Source organism: Caretta caretta, chromosome 9 (genome assembly GCF_965140235.1).
Source record: "Caretta caretta isolate rCarCar2 chromosome 9, rCarCar1.hap1, whole genome shotgun sequence".
NCBI classification, from domain to species: domain Eukaryota; kingdom Metazoa; phylum Chordata; order Testudines; family Cheloniidae; genus Caretta; species Caretta caretta.
Genome location: NC_134214.1, coordinates 99,018,815 through 99,035,040, shown reverse-complemented (window position 1 = coordinate 99,035,040; position 16,226 = coordinate 99,018,815). Strand labels below are relative to the sequence as shown.

Below are 16,226 nucleotides of genomic sequence, written 5' to 3'. Positions count from 1 at the left end.
CAGACAATTTCCCCAATCTTTATCAGCAGAGAAGCTGCTAGAGCTTCAGCAGGAAGAAATTAAATTTAGTGCGAAATAATAACATCTGGGCTAGATACTGTTTGTCAGGCTAACAGTCCCTTCAGATGTCAGGCTAAAAATATTAAAATGAACTCTGAAGGGTTTCTTCTTCTTTGTGAGTGGGCAGGATGTGTTCCCATACCTACATATTACACTGCTTCAGGCAAGAGCACAATTATTTCCTCCCAGCACACCATTCCCAGGAGACACGCGGGTCAGACCCATGGAATCTGTGATATTTTGTCAAAGTAATTGACGAGGACAAGGGACAGTTTTTCAGAATAACTTTTTTTTAAAGCCACCTCTACACATTACTTCAGCTTTTTCTTTTAACTGTGTTGCCAGCTCTCACAATTGTATTGCAAATCTCACAATGCTGGGTTTTTTCTTGAAAACCCACAGCTCGTAGAGTCATGGAACCCTCCTCTTCCCCACCCCCCAAATCCACTTTGGACCAAGTAGATACAAAGATTGTAGATACAGATTTTAAAGTGGTATTTAGATGCCTAAAGATGCCGATAGGCACATAGTGGATTTTACCGAGCCCCTAGAGATGTATCTGCACCTTCAGGTGCCTAAACAACACCCAAAAAATCAGGCCTAAAGCCCGTGGAGTAATCAACACCAGGAGCAGGACAACCCACCATCTCTGTTCTTTCACACCCATCCCATGGCAGATTCTCCAGACACATTGCACAGCTGTGACTGGGAATCAGAAGGTGAGAAGGGGGTGGGGGTGGGGGGGGGAAGTTTAAAAAAAATCTCTTGCACTAAGCACTACAACCCTAGAAAAGACTGGGAAAAACTTCTCTCTTCCCCATCACCTCCACAGCTTCCTGCCCGAGACAGAGCCAGCCTTTATATGGCTTCTTTGGCCTACAAGTCCGTACATGGAGTCGAGGCCCACTTTTTGCAGCTCACACAACCTTTGGTGCTTCACCAACCAAAATATTTTTAAAGGAATGGAGACCCATGTTCTACTTTAAATAAATAAATAAAATGTATATCAGCTTTTAAATCCAAAGGCAAGTAAAGAACCCAATTTTAACATTGGTAAATCGGTTTTCTTTGAGTCCAAAATAATTTATACAGAGCTAATTAAACTGAGCTGCTCTTGGACTCCAGCTTGAAATTCACCCTTTGATAATGGGATCACCAGAGCTCTGCTCTAGCAGTGATTAGTTTCATTAGTGGAGCTAGTTGGGAATTTTTCAGCAAAACGTTTTCTCATCAGGAAACGTCGATTCACTGAAATTAAAACTTTTCACAGATCCGTGTCAATTTCAGCTGAACTTTCTTCATGATGGTTTTGCAGATCCAGGATGAAATTTCTGGTCCAAATGAAAGAGAGACACCTCCCAGAATAGCCCATAGCACAGTGGTTAGGGAAATCACCTAGAACCCAGGTCTCCCACACCCAAGTCCCTACTCTGCCTGATCCAGAGGTGGATCTTCCACTTGTCCAGATGAATCTCCTCGCTGCTCGCCTATCAGCTTTTCTTGGAGGAGAGGGGTAGAAGAAAGGTCAGCCAAGCAGTCAGTGTCTCTCTCTCTTGCTTGCTCTTTTTCTCTCTCTGAAAATTTTTTGAAAGATCTCGGTTCCATTCCAACCCAGAATGAAAGCAGATTCTAAAATCTCAAAATTTGTCAGGAGAGGAAATTCTTGTTTTCCAGCCAGTCCTATTAATTAGCTATGCACCATTTCTGACTATGCTTTGCATTCCTCCTGTACACGTCATCTCATTCTCCCAGGAGGTTTACTTTATTCTGTTTAGCACTCATAAAATACAGCCTCATTTAAAAGGCTCCAGAAACCCTTCTATCCATTTATTTTTTCAGAGAAGTAAGGAGTGTGGCACATGCACTGACAAGCCAAGTACTGGATCGGAGCAGGGCTTATGTTCAGGTCTGATCGGAAGTTCATTACAGACTCCCATTGACTTCACTAAGCTTTGGATCTGGCCCTTAGCAAGACGTGGTCAAAAATAAACGAGATGCCTGTCGTTAGCAGATTACTCTGCAAAGAATACTAGCATGCTGGGAAAATGCTTGATTGCTCATCCTTTTTTTTTTTTTTTTTTTTTAAATATAGCACAAAAGTTATTCAGTTAGAATGATTTAATACCAATACTATGTTGGTCATCATTCGCGCAATCATTTCATCTCACATTAGCCATGGAAAAAACTATTTTTCTTGACGACAGCCCATGAAGAGCAATTGCAAACATAAATGACTGTACCAATTGCCATTCTCTAGCAATGAAATGTGTTTATCAGAGGTCAGTTTTGCTGAGAAAACAACATATCATCAAATTAAAGATGGGGAAAAAACATGGGTAACTGAACAGAGCAACACGCTAGTCCCATGGGCAGAGACAGTATTTAGCTACCTCAATGAGACTTTCATTCTGGACTACAGCCTGAATTAGGTATGGGCAAAATTATCACACACTTTAATGATGGGTTTATGAAGTACTATACTGAAAGAACTGTACAAGTAACAGCTTGTTTAGTTCTAAACAAAGGGATTTTTAACTGATTTGCACGCCACAGAAAGATGTTTGGTCTTAGAATCTGTACCCACTGTTTTGATCAGAGGGATGATCAAATCTCTTTTTACTCCTTTGAAATTACTGTGTTTGTTAGTGGTTCTGGCCAGAGACTGGGAGTCAGGAATAACGACCTTGCTACGGACTTGCTTTGTGATCTTGGGCAAATTGTTTCTGCTCTGTGTGCCTCAGTTTACCCATCTGTCAGGTCAGAATAATACAGTACTTATTTGCATAGGGTCAGAGGAGCACCGTTCAGCGTTAGTAGTTAAAGCTGTTGAAGTACGTTGGGACCCTCAGAGGAAAGTTATTACGAAAGTGTCAAACAGGGCCATCCTGGCTGGTGCGCCTCTAGCATCATCTAAATACAGTTCTGGAAACAAACCTGGTTAGGGGACCTGTGCACAGGTCCCAACCTGCCACATCAGAAATCACTGCCACAAAAGCCACAGGCAATACAAGAACCAAGGAAACACCTGGGATAGTCTCCTCCTGTCCTCTTGGTCCAGGGGCAACTTCTATATTAGCCGCAGAAGAGCCCTTACGCTTTACAAACTAGAGGCTATTTATAATTTTACCGAGGTTCGGAAGCGAAAACCGAATCTAGTATGGAGCAGCCCATTTGGATTGGAAAGTGGAGAAGATGTGCCTCAGAGAAGCCAGTTCCTAGCCATTCATCCTAACCCCCTCTCCACACCGAACAGGGGTTAGCAACGAAGAAAACTTCCACCACTCTTCCATATTACCCCAGGGTAATCTCTCGGGCCACGCACAATGCTCCCCACCTCATCTCCCACCAAAATCTGCTCCAACATTGCAAGATTCTTCCTCCAGCACCAGCGCTGGGGGGGTCCTCGGCTGATTGCCCCTCTAACCCCAACCCCGCCTAAAGGTCAAAAGTGCTCTGAGTCACCCTTCCTATGGAAGGGGCAGGAACCAGAGGGCACAAAGCATCTGACAAAGGGGATTTAAAACAAAATTAAGACACACTGGCAAGGAAGCCCCTTTCGTAGCTTTTTGGGGCTCAAAATGCTGTTTATCTGCAAGCTACATAACGCTTCCTCCACTAAGCCAACAGCAACGGAGCACAGAAGCCTGTAGCTCTTTCAGACATCGGCTACTGGGCCTGGTCATTTCTCGCTGGCAATAGTGAATTATTCCACATGTGGTAACTGTCACATCTGGGGCCTGTGCTGCTTGATCGTTCGAGACCTCACGCCGTGAAAGTTCAGAAAGAAACTGTTTCCCCAGCAGATTGTCACAATGAATTAATTAGCCAGGCACTGAAAACCGACAGTGCTTTGACCACGTAGCTACTGCAGCACGGCAACAAGGCACAGCCCAGACTAAGCCGCGTGAGCATTTATTTCATGCTTCAGTCACTATCAAAGAGAGATCCCTGAACACAGCAGCAAAGCCTCAGAAGCACTAAACGGTTGCACTTCCAGGGCCCAAAGAACGGAGCAAGGATCTCGCTGAAAGAGACTCCACCTCAAAGAGAGGCTATTGGACGTATCCCTTCCGGGTCGTGGGAACAGGTGTAACAAGGCATGTTGAAGACGACTACCTTCTCCCAGCTCTTTAGCGCCACAAATCTTTCCCTAGCACCATTGAGAAGAACTACATCAGTGAGGTGCCCTAACTAGGCAAGAGTTACATGACTTGTCCTCCACTGGCACTAAAGGGGGGCGGGAAAGAGAGGGGGGCCACGAGGACCCCCTTCTCTCTGCCCATCCCCCACGCAGAATGCTGCGGCTAGCACGCTCCAAGCTGCAGGGTTGACGGGCAAGGCGGGTGCTGGCCCAGGTCAGGGAAGCAGCCAGTGCCCCGCTGATATCCCCCACCTCCTCCTTTAGGGTAAGACACTGCTCTTTCCTGATGCAGCAAGGACTGCTACTAGCAGAGCTCAGAGGCAAAAGGTCCCATTCAGCTTTAATCATTATTCCTGAAGCTGAGCACCCAGGGGTGCCATAACGCGCCCTGAGGGCCGGGCAAGGGAAAGTCGTTCCAAACGCTTACCTTGGAAGACGGCGGCGTTTTGAATTATGAGGAACTTCAGCTCCATGCTGGCAGACTGGAGGAGCTGCTCCATGGTCAAACGGGCCGTTGCCTGATACTTCTCCTCCATTTTCCTTGAGCAGCAGGTTGAGCCCTTTGGGACACACACTTGCAGATCTGCCCCTGTGTGTGGAGATGAGAGCGTTAGAAGCTGGCCTTAGCACGTGGAAGAGGAAATCCGCTCTATAGTCTGGTGCCATTGCAGTAATTGCTTCAGGCAGATCGATTCAGCTTCCTGATTTACCTGCGACGCTCTCGATTTTGTGCATCCCCTACTGGACTTCCAAGCAGCTGCAGAGCTGAGGGAAGAGGTATTCTAGGCAAGGTGGATATAGTTGGAGGGGAACCCCACCATCCGAGGATAGTGGTCACCAAAACCCTGCTTAAAGCATAGGCCCCCATCCTGCTTTGCCCTAGCGACATAGCTACAGTTGGGTTGGGCAAAGTGATGTTAGAGCATCATTCTGCTCACATCTCTATGGCCGTGGGCATGCCGGGAGCTTGTCATAGGTGGAAGGAGCCAGAGACAGGAGAGAACCAGATCGGGGTTGAGGATTCAGGGAAAATGAGGGGTTTGACAGGAAAGAGGAGCGAAGATTGGATAGAGGGGAGTTTGTGTGACTGGGGTAATGCGTATCACTGAATATACAAATCCCAGCGTTACCTTGTTTGCATGTGTTCCCCCGCCGTCCAAGCCCACAGCCTTAACAGGAATGGGCTTAGGACAAGCCAATTATTTTTCAGCTAAGAGAAGACTATTCAAATATAGTGTTTTTCCTACTGTGTTAGCATTATTACAGGCCAAATCCTGCTTGCCTAGCTCATGCCAGCCCCATGAAGGCAACAGGATGTGTGTGGATGGACCCTGACGCCTACATGGAGCAGCATAAGAGCGTCAGTGGGCTCCACACACGTAACTGCAGGATCAGGGCCTACTTGCAAAAGTCCAGGCGGAGCCGCGCATACAACACAGTCTATGAAAACCAGTACTCACGTGCTGGGCAGCCTTGTACTGCAATGCCCGGAGCAGAAAACCATTTAATAGATGCCCCCGGTTTCCAAGGAACGAGTCATTTCAGATACCTCATTCCTGGGGAGCCTGATTTTTGGAAAAGGCTGAGCCCCTACTCTCGAGAAGTACAGTCCCTTGCAGTATCCCCAGCCAAATATTTAGAACACTCCTCCTTGGTGGTGCCATGTCTCTTAGTTTAATCGGGAGGCCCATGCGATTTGGGCATTCTGGAGAAGCCCCAGCTCCTAGGGGCGTGTGATACAAAAAGAACTCAATACTTTTAGCTCATTAAATCATTGGGGCGCGGGGGGGGGGGGGAGGGGGGAGTTTAAGTCTCATGATTTTATGACTGCTTGAGGCTGGCAAAACCAAGTCACTTTGGTAGGTCTATATAAATAAGTGTGTGTGTGTACATTCGTATCTACTTGTGCACACGCACCCACGCCCCTCACTCTAACTCAACTATGTTCCAACAGCCATTTGCAGGCACACAAGAGCAAACAGAACAAACAGCTCCTATCAGAATCAAAAGCCTTGATCATAAAAATCATCTAATCCACTGCTGCGGTTTAGAATACGGGGTGGGTACACAGCACTTAATTGTCTGTTAAAAAGCAACTTGAGGTGCAGAGACCCAAATCCAACCACCACTGAAGTCAATGAGAACCTTTGACTTCATCTCCCAGAAAAAAGTCTTACTTATTAATTACTTGTACTGCAGTAGCGTCTAGAGGCTGTCAAGCAAGGATTAGATTCCCACTGCGCTACGCACTTGACGAACACAGTACCAAGATGCAGTCCCTGGCCCAAAGATCCTGCAATCTTAATAAAGTCATACATAACAGTTCCACTCGTTTCACAAGAGTGGTTTCAAGTTTAGCCTGTAGGATGTGTTTTTTTAAATGGAAATGAAGCAAGTTCTGATTGATTTTGCCATTACTTGAGTAAATTATCACTCTGATCCGAGGATTAATCATCCTTATATTTGTTGGGTTCTTCCTTTAATATCACTACTATATTCACTTTTCAACTAATCACGGAAAAGTGTCAAAAATCACTTCTGAAAAAAAATGATTAAAGAACAAGATAAATATTAATGTAAACCGTGATCTTCCACTTTCCTAAGAGGAGATTAAAAAAAAGGGAGAGAGATTCAACGAAAATTGAAACATTTTCCTCCACTATAAAAGGGGATTTGACACATTTCATTGCCAATGCACGTTTTATGCACAGGGAAGATTTTTACTAACACAGATATTGCACATTATATTAAAACTGAGGCTTATTAAAGTAGTAATATCATGCAAGCGTATTAATGACATGTAGGATTGATTACTTCATGGGAACACAATGACATTTATTGTATGTGCAGAAAACTAACGGACTGTAAAATTGCCTAAAGAACTAAAATATTATGAAATAAAATATTTGAATGAAATATGAAAAAATATATGATTAAAACAAGCTGTTACATAAAGGCACTTTTATAAAGGTGGTTTAGAATTAAATCCCTGTCAATTTGCAACCCAAAGTACATAGCACGATATGTTTAACTCTACCGCATAGCTTTCAGTGTACTGCTAACACAAGGCTTAGCTCTAATACATTCGTTCATTAAAACCAGGGTGTAAGTTAGTGCTCTAATGTCCAACAAAACGGAGTTGATACTAATACAGAAAAATCTCTAAGATCTAGCATTGAAGAGAATTGTGCAAGAGAGGGAGAGAAATGAATGGAAACCAGCAATGTCATCTAGGCACCTCCCCTCCTCACTGTGATCAGCTGAGCTATTTCATATCTCGAATTGGGTTGTTTTTTTTTTGTTTTTTTGTTTTTACTTTTAAGCAAATGACACATGTATCCCGCATGAAAGCGAACACAAAGGGGAAAGGCTGGAAGTTAATTTGAATGACCCAAAATTTTGTCTGGTGGGAGCCAACAACATTAGCTATCCTGGAGGTCAATAAGGGCAGGACAGAAACTTCAGAGTGAGATGCGCGAAGGTTTAGGGCTTTGCTATTTACAGCCCAAAGGGTGGGGGTATAGTTTAGTGGCTACAGCATGGGACAGAGTTAGGCACTCTCGGGTACTATTCTTGACAGGCACAGTCTTGCTGTGTAATATAGAACAAGTCAATTGGGGGAAGGAGTGTTGGAGTCAACGGGAACTGAGCATTTAAGGGCTTTCTGTGCCACTGAAAACTCTTCTGTCAACTTCCTTAGTATCCCCATTTTCTAGGTGAACCAACTATTTTTCCACCTCACAGCTGTTAAGGCTGGTTTGGGAAGAGTTTGGAGACCCTCTATTATTTCTACTGCAGGGGACCCCTCGCCGTGGGCCATGATTCCATTGAGGGAGGTGCTGTACAAATTGCGTGGGCTACAGAAGACCATTGTATTATTGATGTTGCATAAAATGCTGTTTACACAAGTCTGGATCAAGAACCGCTCATTCAACAATGTACTGATGTGAGGGGATGAACATCTGGCAACATATGACAAGCGTAAGGTCAGACCCAGATACGCATTTAATATATTACTGCATATTCCTGGAGACCTACATGAAAGGGGGTAAAAAGTCCCATGGGTCATCCAACCCAACCCCCTACAAATTTGCTACCACAAGTATTTTATCTAACTCTTAAATATCTCCAGTGATGGCTCCTAACTAGGGAGATAGTTAAGATCATTCCATTGCTTAATGGTCCTTACAGTTCAGATTGTTTTATCTTCCAAGCAACATTTTTCCTTTTTTTAGTTTCAAACCACTGCGCCTTTTAATGCCATTCTCAGCCACTGCAAATGAGCTCTTCCCTTTGTTATAGATCATTACAATTTCGTGTGGAGAGAAAAATCTCTAGCAAGTTACCCTGACAGGTTTATTTAAAAACACATTTAGACGTTCATGTATTGATCTTCTTTTCATCTTTTTCTATTTCTAGCTGGACAATATTAGGTGTGCACGCCTGAGCCTGCAGAACACTAGACATGTGGCTATGGGGCTGCAGGATCTGGCCCCATAGGTAGGTAGATGTGTCTATAGATGAAGGAACGTTACAGTGCTGTGGCATTTATGCCATCTTGGGGAACAGCAGCGTAAACGCTCCAGTCATTTTGCACACAGTCACGGCAAACAAAACTACGGCATTTCTAGAGCTGCAGCCATCTCCACCATCACTTCCCCCACTTTGACACAGGAATTTTAAAATTCACTCTTCAATCAACTGCTGTTCAGCACGCCATTCGAATTCTCGTTGAGAGAGCGAGCTGCATCCATGGAGAAGTGTTTAGCATAGCAGGGGCTACAGTAGCCCCATCATCTCCATGCAGTTGATGCAAAATTCTTATTAAGGGCTTAAGGACCAAATTCTGATCTCGGTCACAGCACAGTACGGCCCCAATCCTGCCACCAGAGACAGGCAGACAGACCACTAATTTCCACAGGGCTTACAGGGGCACCAACATCCATCTGTCCATCCACATCTAATTGCAGCACCATGGCCTAGAGCTACAGTAACCGCACCGAAAATACTCCTGGTTTACGCATAGGCTACAAGATGAGCATCTGGCCCTAAAAGTTGAACAATGTTACACTGCAACAGCCTTCACAGACAACAGGCCAAGGAGGGTTTTGTACACAGCGTCGGGGCACTGCACCAAGTTCTGGTGCTTTGGAATTCCTGGTGGCTCTCGTCAATTCCTTTATGGGTCTTGTTTTTACTACCAACCCCGCACAAAAGGAGAGCATTCTTCTTCTGAATACTTTAGTGTGACTAGTCAGAGACACAAACCTGGCTCACACTTTTAACAACTTATGTTTGGATATTTTTCCTCTTGCCAGGGCAGTATTTTATTTTTAATAAAAAGTTATTTAAACCACATGAGAAAGGGACTCAGTATCTGTCACTGACTATTAATGCTTGACATTGCGAGAAGGGAAATGCAGCTGTTCAGAAAACAGGTCAAGTGCCCATTTATCTGTTTTTTTAAAACCTAATTAAAAAGATCTAAATTATAAACCAACCTCACTGAACAGGTGATTAAAATCGGGACAGTATGGCTACCACATGGGATATTTATTATCCCTTACTATCTTCTCTTTTGCAGGGCTGTCTGACGCTGGATTCTTATTCAAGTCTTGCAAAGTTGGGCACACAATTGCCAAAAAATATGACAGTGCTATAAAAAGCATTTTTAATGAGGCTGTAAAGAAAGACATAAGTAAACTGATTTTATGTTTCTCTACTCAACAATAGCCCATGCCCATTTTAAATTATACCTTCAAGAACATGGAGTTTGATTTACAGGTGTGCATACACAACATATGTATTTTAATTACACAAACACACCGTGTCCTAGAGGCATCTGAAAGTCCCAGAACACCACTATTCAGGACGTTGTTAAAATTAACCGGGCGGGGGGGGGGGGGGGGGAAATGATCTCACTATAAAATGATTGCCTTAGGAGCTTACTAAATTCTAGGGTTCTGCTCCTGCTCTTCATTATCAAGAGAGCAACTTGCAGGCCTGAAATAATTAAGAACAGAAACTCAATTATCTAGTAAACTAAGATCTTAAACTATCGTGCTAGGCTAAATGGAAAAGTAGCCTGGATGAAAGCATCATTAGTCCTACTCAGATTTAAAAAAAAAGAGACAGGGTACAAAGCAAGCACGCCTTCGAGCGATGGCACATGAGGCCAACAGGAAACGTTCGTTTAAAGCTGTTCCCCGGCTCCATTCCAATGCCCACAAACCCAGGCTTTCCATTCAGCACGCCATTTTTAATATCTTATTCCAGAAAGCCAGGTGTTAACCTCCTCGGAGTTCCTCTGTGCTTGCCTCTCTCAAAGGGAAGGACCAAGGAGCACTGGAAACTGAATTCCATGAAGGGAGGAGAAGACAATGTAATCACTCATGAATATTTCTAGCCAGATAGATATTCCTCAGCCTTTACGGGGAACAAGACAGAAACTCTCCCACGCCCTCACTCTTGGGAAGGTGATGATTCCACCCTTCCATCCCACTTCACAGCATAGTGGGAGGGGGTGGAGAGGGTGAGCAAAAATCCCACTCTTAAAACCACCAGAGGAATGGGAGGGGGTCCAATGCAACTCCATCCCCTTCCCACAGAGCTCACCGAAAGCCTCCCTAGCATCCGAGCTCTGTTGCTTTAGTGGGTTGCCTAAGGAGAGCGACTCCATGGGACTACCATTGTTAAAGCCACAAGAGAACGCCCAATGGAGTTACTGCTGACTCCATCACAGGGGACTTGATGGAGAGGTCAGGGGCTGGCCCAGACCCACTGGGGGATGTAATGGCAGCATGGCTCATGCCAGGATGGCCGAGGCAAAGGGATTCCCAAGAAAGAGGAGCCATTCCCCTGCACAATTTTTAGAAGCTGTGCCCCTGAGATACATATGGCTCGAAGTCCCCCCTCTTCCCTCCTCACTGACCACCCACCAAGGAAAGTTCACAAGCTGCACCAGAACTGGGATAAGATCTGGGCCATTACATTTTTAGGAAGCCACGTTCTGTTTTCTAACCAACATGGGCTTAACCTCCCACATCTTGTGTCTGTGCTAAGATTGCCAGCAGCACACAAGGAAAGGCAAGATTCCCAAGCAAATTTCACAGGAGTCAGAAAAGGTTATTTCTACAGGGGACAAGGAGTGGATCTCTCTCCACTTGGAAAGTTCAAAGGAGTTCTGTGGTTTTGCAGAAAGTGAGTCTAAACACTCAGACCCAACTGGGTGAAACATGCAGATTCAGCCATTTACGTTATTTACTAATCAGGCACAGCTCCTGTGAGTGGCTACTAGATGATGTTCTAATACGGCATTAGTTACCAAAGGCAAAGCTTTCTAACCCGGGTCACCCACAACTAAAAGGCATATTTAGGCACCTACATAAGAATGGTTTGACTTAGGCACCCACAAATCCCACTGATGTAACTAGGAGCTACAGGTGCTCAGCACTTTTAAAAAAATAAAAATAAAATAAAAATCAGACCACTTCTATTCAGGTGCCTACATATGGCTTTACGAGTCTAACTTTAGACACCCACATCAGTAAATTTTGGCAGAAGTTTCCAATCCACCAACCTATCCACAAACTGTCCTGAAAGGTTTAAAAAAAAAAAAAAAAAAAGCCTGCAAAAAACAGAATCCAAGTAACTATTGGAAGAGAGAGAGAGAGACAGACACAAAAATGACAAAGAAAGAGCTAAACAAAGATAGAAGAAGAAAGAAAATATATAAGACAGACAATTAATTTACTTATTACTGTTTTATGTACAGTGATGTAAGTTATCCCAGCACAGAATCCACCTCAGCTCATGTTTGGCATTCAATGTTTGTTTCAAAAAGATCTTTAAAAATCTCTCTACATCAGAGGAAACTGATTTGGCATCTTAAGATTTTCCTGGAGAGGCCCTAGTGTTCAGTATTTGCCCCTCACTCCCCAATACATAAAAAAAAAATTTCTTCTCTAAATCAAATCTAAATTCTGGCATAAATTAGTCCATGCAGCTCCCTCGAGTAATAAACTCCCTTTGATGGTAGCTAGGTCAGGAGGGTCTCTAAGTGCTATCAAACACGCCACTACATGCTCTGGTGTCACACAAAACAATGCCATTTGGAAGCTTACTCCACCTTTCTTCTCTCTAATGGATGCCTTCAATTAATATTGCTTCCGTTTCCTGAGAGGTATTAAAGTTACAATGGGTAACTTATTTACATTTCCAGAGTGTGATCCTGGAACCAGGCCTATGTGCATGGACACCTGTCCCTTCAAGGCACTCCTCCAAAGTGACAATGGATCCAGAGACCCCAGGCCTGTAACATTAAGTGTTCTGAAGTACTAACACCAGAGTATTTCTTCTATGTCTGCCATGAGATACAACTGCTCATAAAGCAAAGCGTAGTTCCTAGAAATCATTGTTTCTGGTTTGCTCTAAAAAATGTATTTTAGGTAAGTTATTTAAATACTCAATTTCTCTAAGTTGATATTAAATGTAAATAGGCAGTTTCTGGTGACTTGTGACTGGGAATTTCAGAACTTGGGTTGTTGGTTTTTTAATTAATTGACAGATGTACAAAGGGAAAAAAAGCAATAAACAGAAGGCTAGAAAATACTACTTGAGTGATGTTTCCTCTATTAGAGAGATTTATGCAGCTGGCACTAGAAGCAGAGGGTGCTCTGACATGTCATTACTCTTCTAGAGGCACCCAATATGGGCCAGATCCAAAGTCTATGCAAATAGTCATTACTTGAATTATAATCCAGTTTCTGTATTTAGGCATACAGAAAATCCATTTTACAGCTGACAAGTTGTAACTCTGTGATTGTAAGAAGTGGACAGTGTTTCAGGTAAACACCCACTCTGTTAGCAGTTACTGGTCCAGGTAGTAAAGAGTTAAGCAGATTCTGCAGACTCACCAAAGTAAACAGCTCCTTACTCCACCTGAATATAAGGGAGATGGAAGGGGCTCTTCAGGGAAAGAGGATCTAGTGTGGGGGCTGAGCAGTCTGGATGGAGAAACTCAAGGAGCAGCCAAGCCTGGGGAGCATGAAAGACCTGAACTTACTTTATTGATTTCATTATTAATAAATTCAACCTCCAGAAAGGGGACAAGTTTGGATTCTATACAGCATGTAAACTGTGTTTGCAGAGCAGACTGTGGAGAATGCCTGCTCACCGAGCAGTATATATAGGAAGAAATTTATGAACCAAATTTTGCATCCATATCTGTGGCTTAAGGTCTCAAAGCCATGGCTACTGGCATATGAAAGCCAGCTTGTTCAGGGAAAGTTGATCCTGCTGCAGAAGAACAAAATACAACCCAGCTCTGCACCGGGATGTTGAGGAACTGAAGGGGGCAGTAAACACCCCTCTCCTGGCATTCAGCCACTCCTGAGACTGGGCTTGATCCTTTCCTCTCCCCGCACCACTGGGGTCACACAGCTGATTGGAATTCTATGCAACACAGCTCCCCAGTGGAAAGAGGACCAGATGGGGGTCCTCTCTCTCATCTCCTGCTAGAAAGGGGAAGTTTCTTTAGGCTGCTGAAAAGCTCCCTAGGAAAAGCCTCTTATGCAGATCCCGATTTTTATAGCACAAAGCAGTAATCTTTGGGGCCACATAATTTATCTCCCTGATGGAGACCATTTGGAGCTAGCACTTATCACTCTCTTCAACATTTCTTTCCTGGCTGACTGGTATTTCACTTGTCAAGGGAAAAAAAAAATCTGCCCACTGCATGACAATGTCAGGGGTTGGACAGTGTGGGAAGGAAGAGGAAATCCTCAGCCACTCCCCATCAATTCCCAAGCATCTGATTGATTTAAGTCAGCAGCCTAATACCCAAGAGCTAAATTCCACAAATGAAACTTCCATTGCTTGATTAAGGCTCACAGAGTTGGGCTCAGAACAGAGAGAGAGCTGCCATCACACAGTAGAACAGTTTCTTCTCCACGCAGCTTAGTGACATTTGTATCTAAATATTTACAGCTTTCCCACCAGTTCTGAAACAAGTATTCCCTAGGCAGGAATAAGTATTCTCATAGCCTCTTGCAAGTAGCCCTCTACCCACCAGGATCACAAGAGAGGTCACTCTTTAGCAATCTGCCATCAACAACTCCAGGCAAGTAACTAACAAGCTTTGGTCTTGATCTTGGTGTGACCCCAACCGGCAAGGGGGTTACAGAACTACCCGATTCTGGTATGTACATTCTGGTTCACCAAAGAACATCAAGTAAGGTCTCCAGTGAAAGCCAGTGCCACACTGGTTATGAATATCATGGTGAAATGGATGTACAGATACTAGGTCACAGAAGTTATGTATATATACACACTGAAAATATGTTCTTAGAGTCAGTATTAAGGCATTAGTCACCAGCAGAGGTGGAAAACAGGTGTTCCGTCAGGCAAAAGATCCAGCTCTCCATCAGGATGTCAATTAAACATCGTAAGCTAACACAATGGATGTCCATTTACACACACAAAGTCAAACCTTGATGATGAAGAGATGTGAAATCTACAGGAAAGGAGTACACAGGAAAACAACAAGCCATCAGCAGTTAGACTGTCTATAAATAAAGACAACGAACTTTGGAGGGATTTCTAAAAGGCAAAAATGACACCTTGTCATTCTGCACCTAGGAAGTTTGCATTCATGAAAGCAAGGTCTCAGCCAGCTTTGGCTGAAAACATTGAATGGAACTTTGGGTGAGAGAAATTTCTTTAGACAAGAGTTTAGCCTATTAGTTACATTTAGTCTCTAGAAAGCATGTTATGATTTTGTTTTATACATAGCCATTTGTTTCCAATATCCTTACTCACTATCACCTGATTCTCTAGCCTTTGATAATAAATTAATTTTTTTCCACTATAAATATATCTCAGTGCTGTGGAGCTAAACCAAATGTGGGTGCATCCTGCGCCTTTGGGAACAGCAGGGCTGGTCATTCTGCATGTGATCAGTAGAAAATGGGCTGGACACTTCAGGGAACACTCCGAAAGCTTGGGGCGGGGGGGCATCAGGTGGCTTTTGCTACCGGTACAGTGACAGCGAGGCCAGTGGGGGCTTGGAAGGCAGGTCTAATGTGGCCAGAGCCTGGTGGTTTCAGGGAACTGATCCACAGCAGGCACAGACAAAACTCCTTCATACTCAGGACAGGTACTGGTGAGGTGTCTTCTCCCCCGGGGTACCTTGGGGGAGCGTCACACATCAAATGAGCTTTCTGCGGCTGGCCCTCTTTGTCTGCAGGGCTTATGTCATAAATATAAAGGGAAGGGTAAACCCCTTTGAAATCCCTCCTGGCCAGGGGAAAGCTCCTCTCACCTGTAAAGGGTTAAGAAGCTAAAGGTAACCTCGCTGGCACCTGACCAAAATGACCAATGAGGAGACAAGATACTTTCAAAAGCTGGGAGGAGGGAGAGAAACAAAGGGTCTGTGTGTCTGTCTATATTCTGTCTTTGCCGGGGATAGACCAGGAATGGAGTCTTAGAACTTTTAGTAAGTAATCTAGCTAGGTACGTGTTAGATTATGATTTCTTTAAATGGCTGAGAAAAGAACTGTGCTGAATAGAATAACTATTTCTGTCTGTGTATCTTTTTTGTAACTTAAGGTTTTGCCTAGAGGGGTTCTCTATGTTTTGAATCTAATTACCCTGTAAGATATCTACCATCCTGATTTTACAGGGGGGATTTCTTTATTTCTATTTACTTCTATTTTTTATTAAAAGTCTTCTTGTAAAAACTGAATGCTTTTTCATTGTTCTCAGATCCAAGGGTTTGGGTCTGTGGTCACCTATGCAAATTGGTGAGGCTTTTTATCCAACATTTCCCAGGAAAGGGGGGGTGCAAGTGTTGGGAGGATTGTTCATTGTTCTTAAGATCCAAGGGTCTGGGTCTGTAGTCACCTAGGCAAATTGGTGAGGCTTTTTACCAAACCTTGTCCAGGAAGTGGGGTGCAAGGTTTTGGGAAGTATTTTGGGGGGACAGACGCGTCCAAACAGCTCTTCCCCAGTAACCAGTAATTGTTTG

General features: G+C 43.9%; 1 protein-coding gene across 2 annotated transcripts in view; it reads right to left on the bottom strand.

Annotated features, from left to right (window-relative positions):
• GPC3 (glypican 3) overlaps positions 1–16,226 on the bottom strand; it is a 279,330-nt gene that overhangs the window by 258,009 nt on the left and 5,095 nt on the right. For both annotated transcript variants that reach the window (XM_048863254.2, XM_048863253.2), the window contains exon 2: positions 4,629–4,790. In XM_048863254.2, the coding sequence (XP_048719211.1) occupies positions 4,629–4,790 (162 nt within the window). The remainder of the gene's footprint in view (positions 1–4,628; positions 4,791–16,226) is intronic.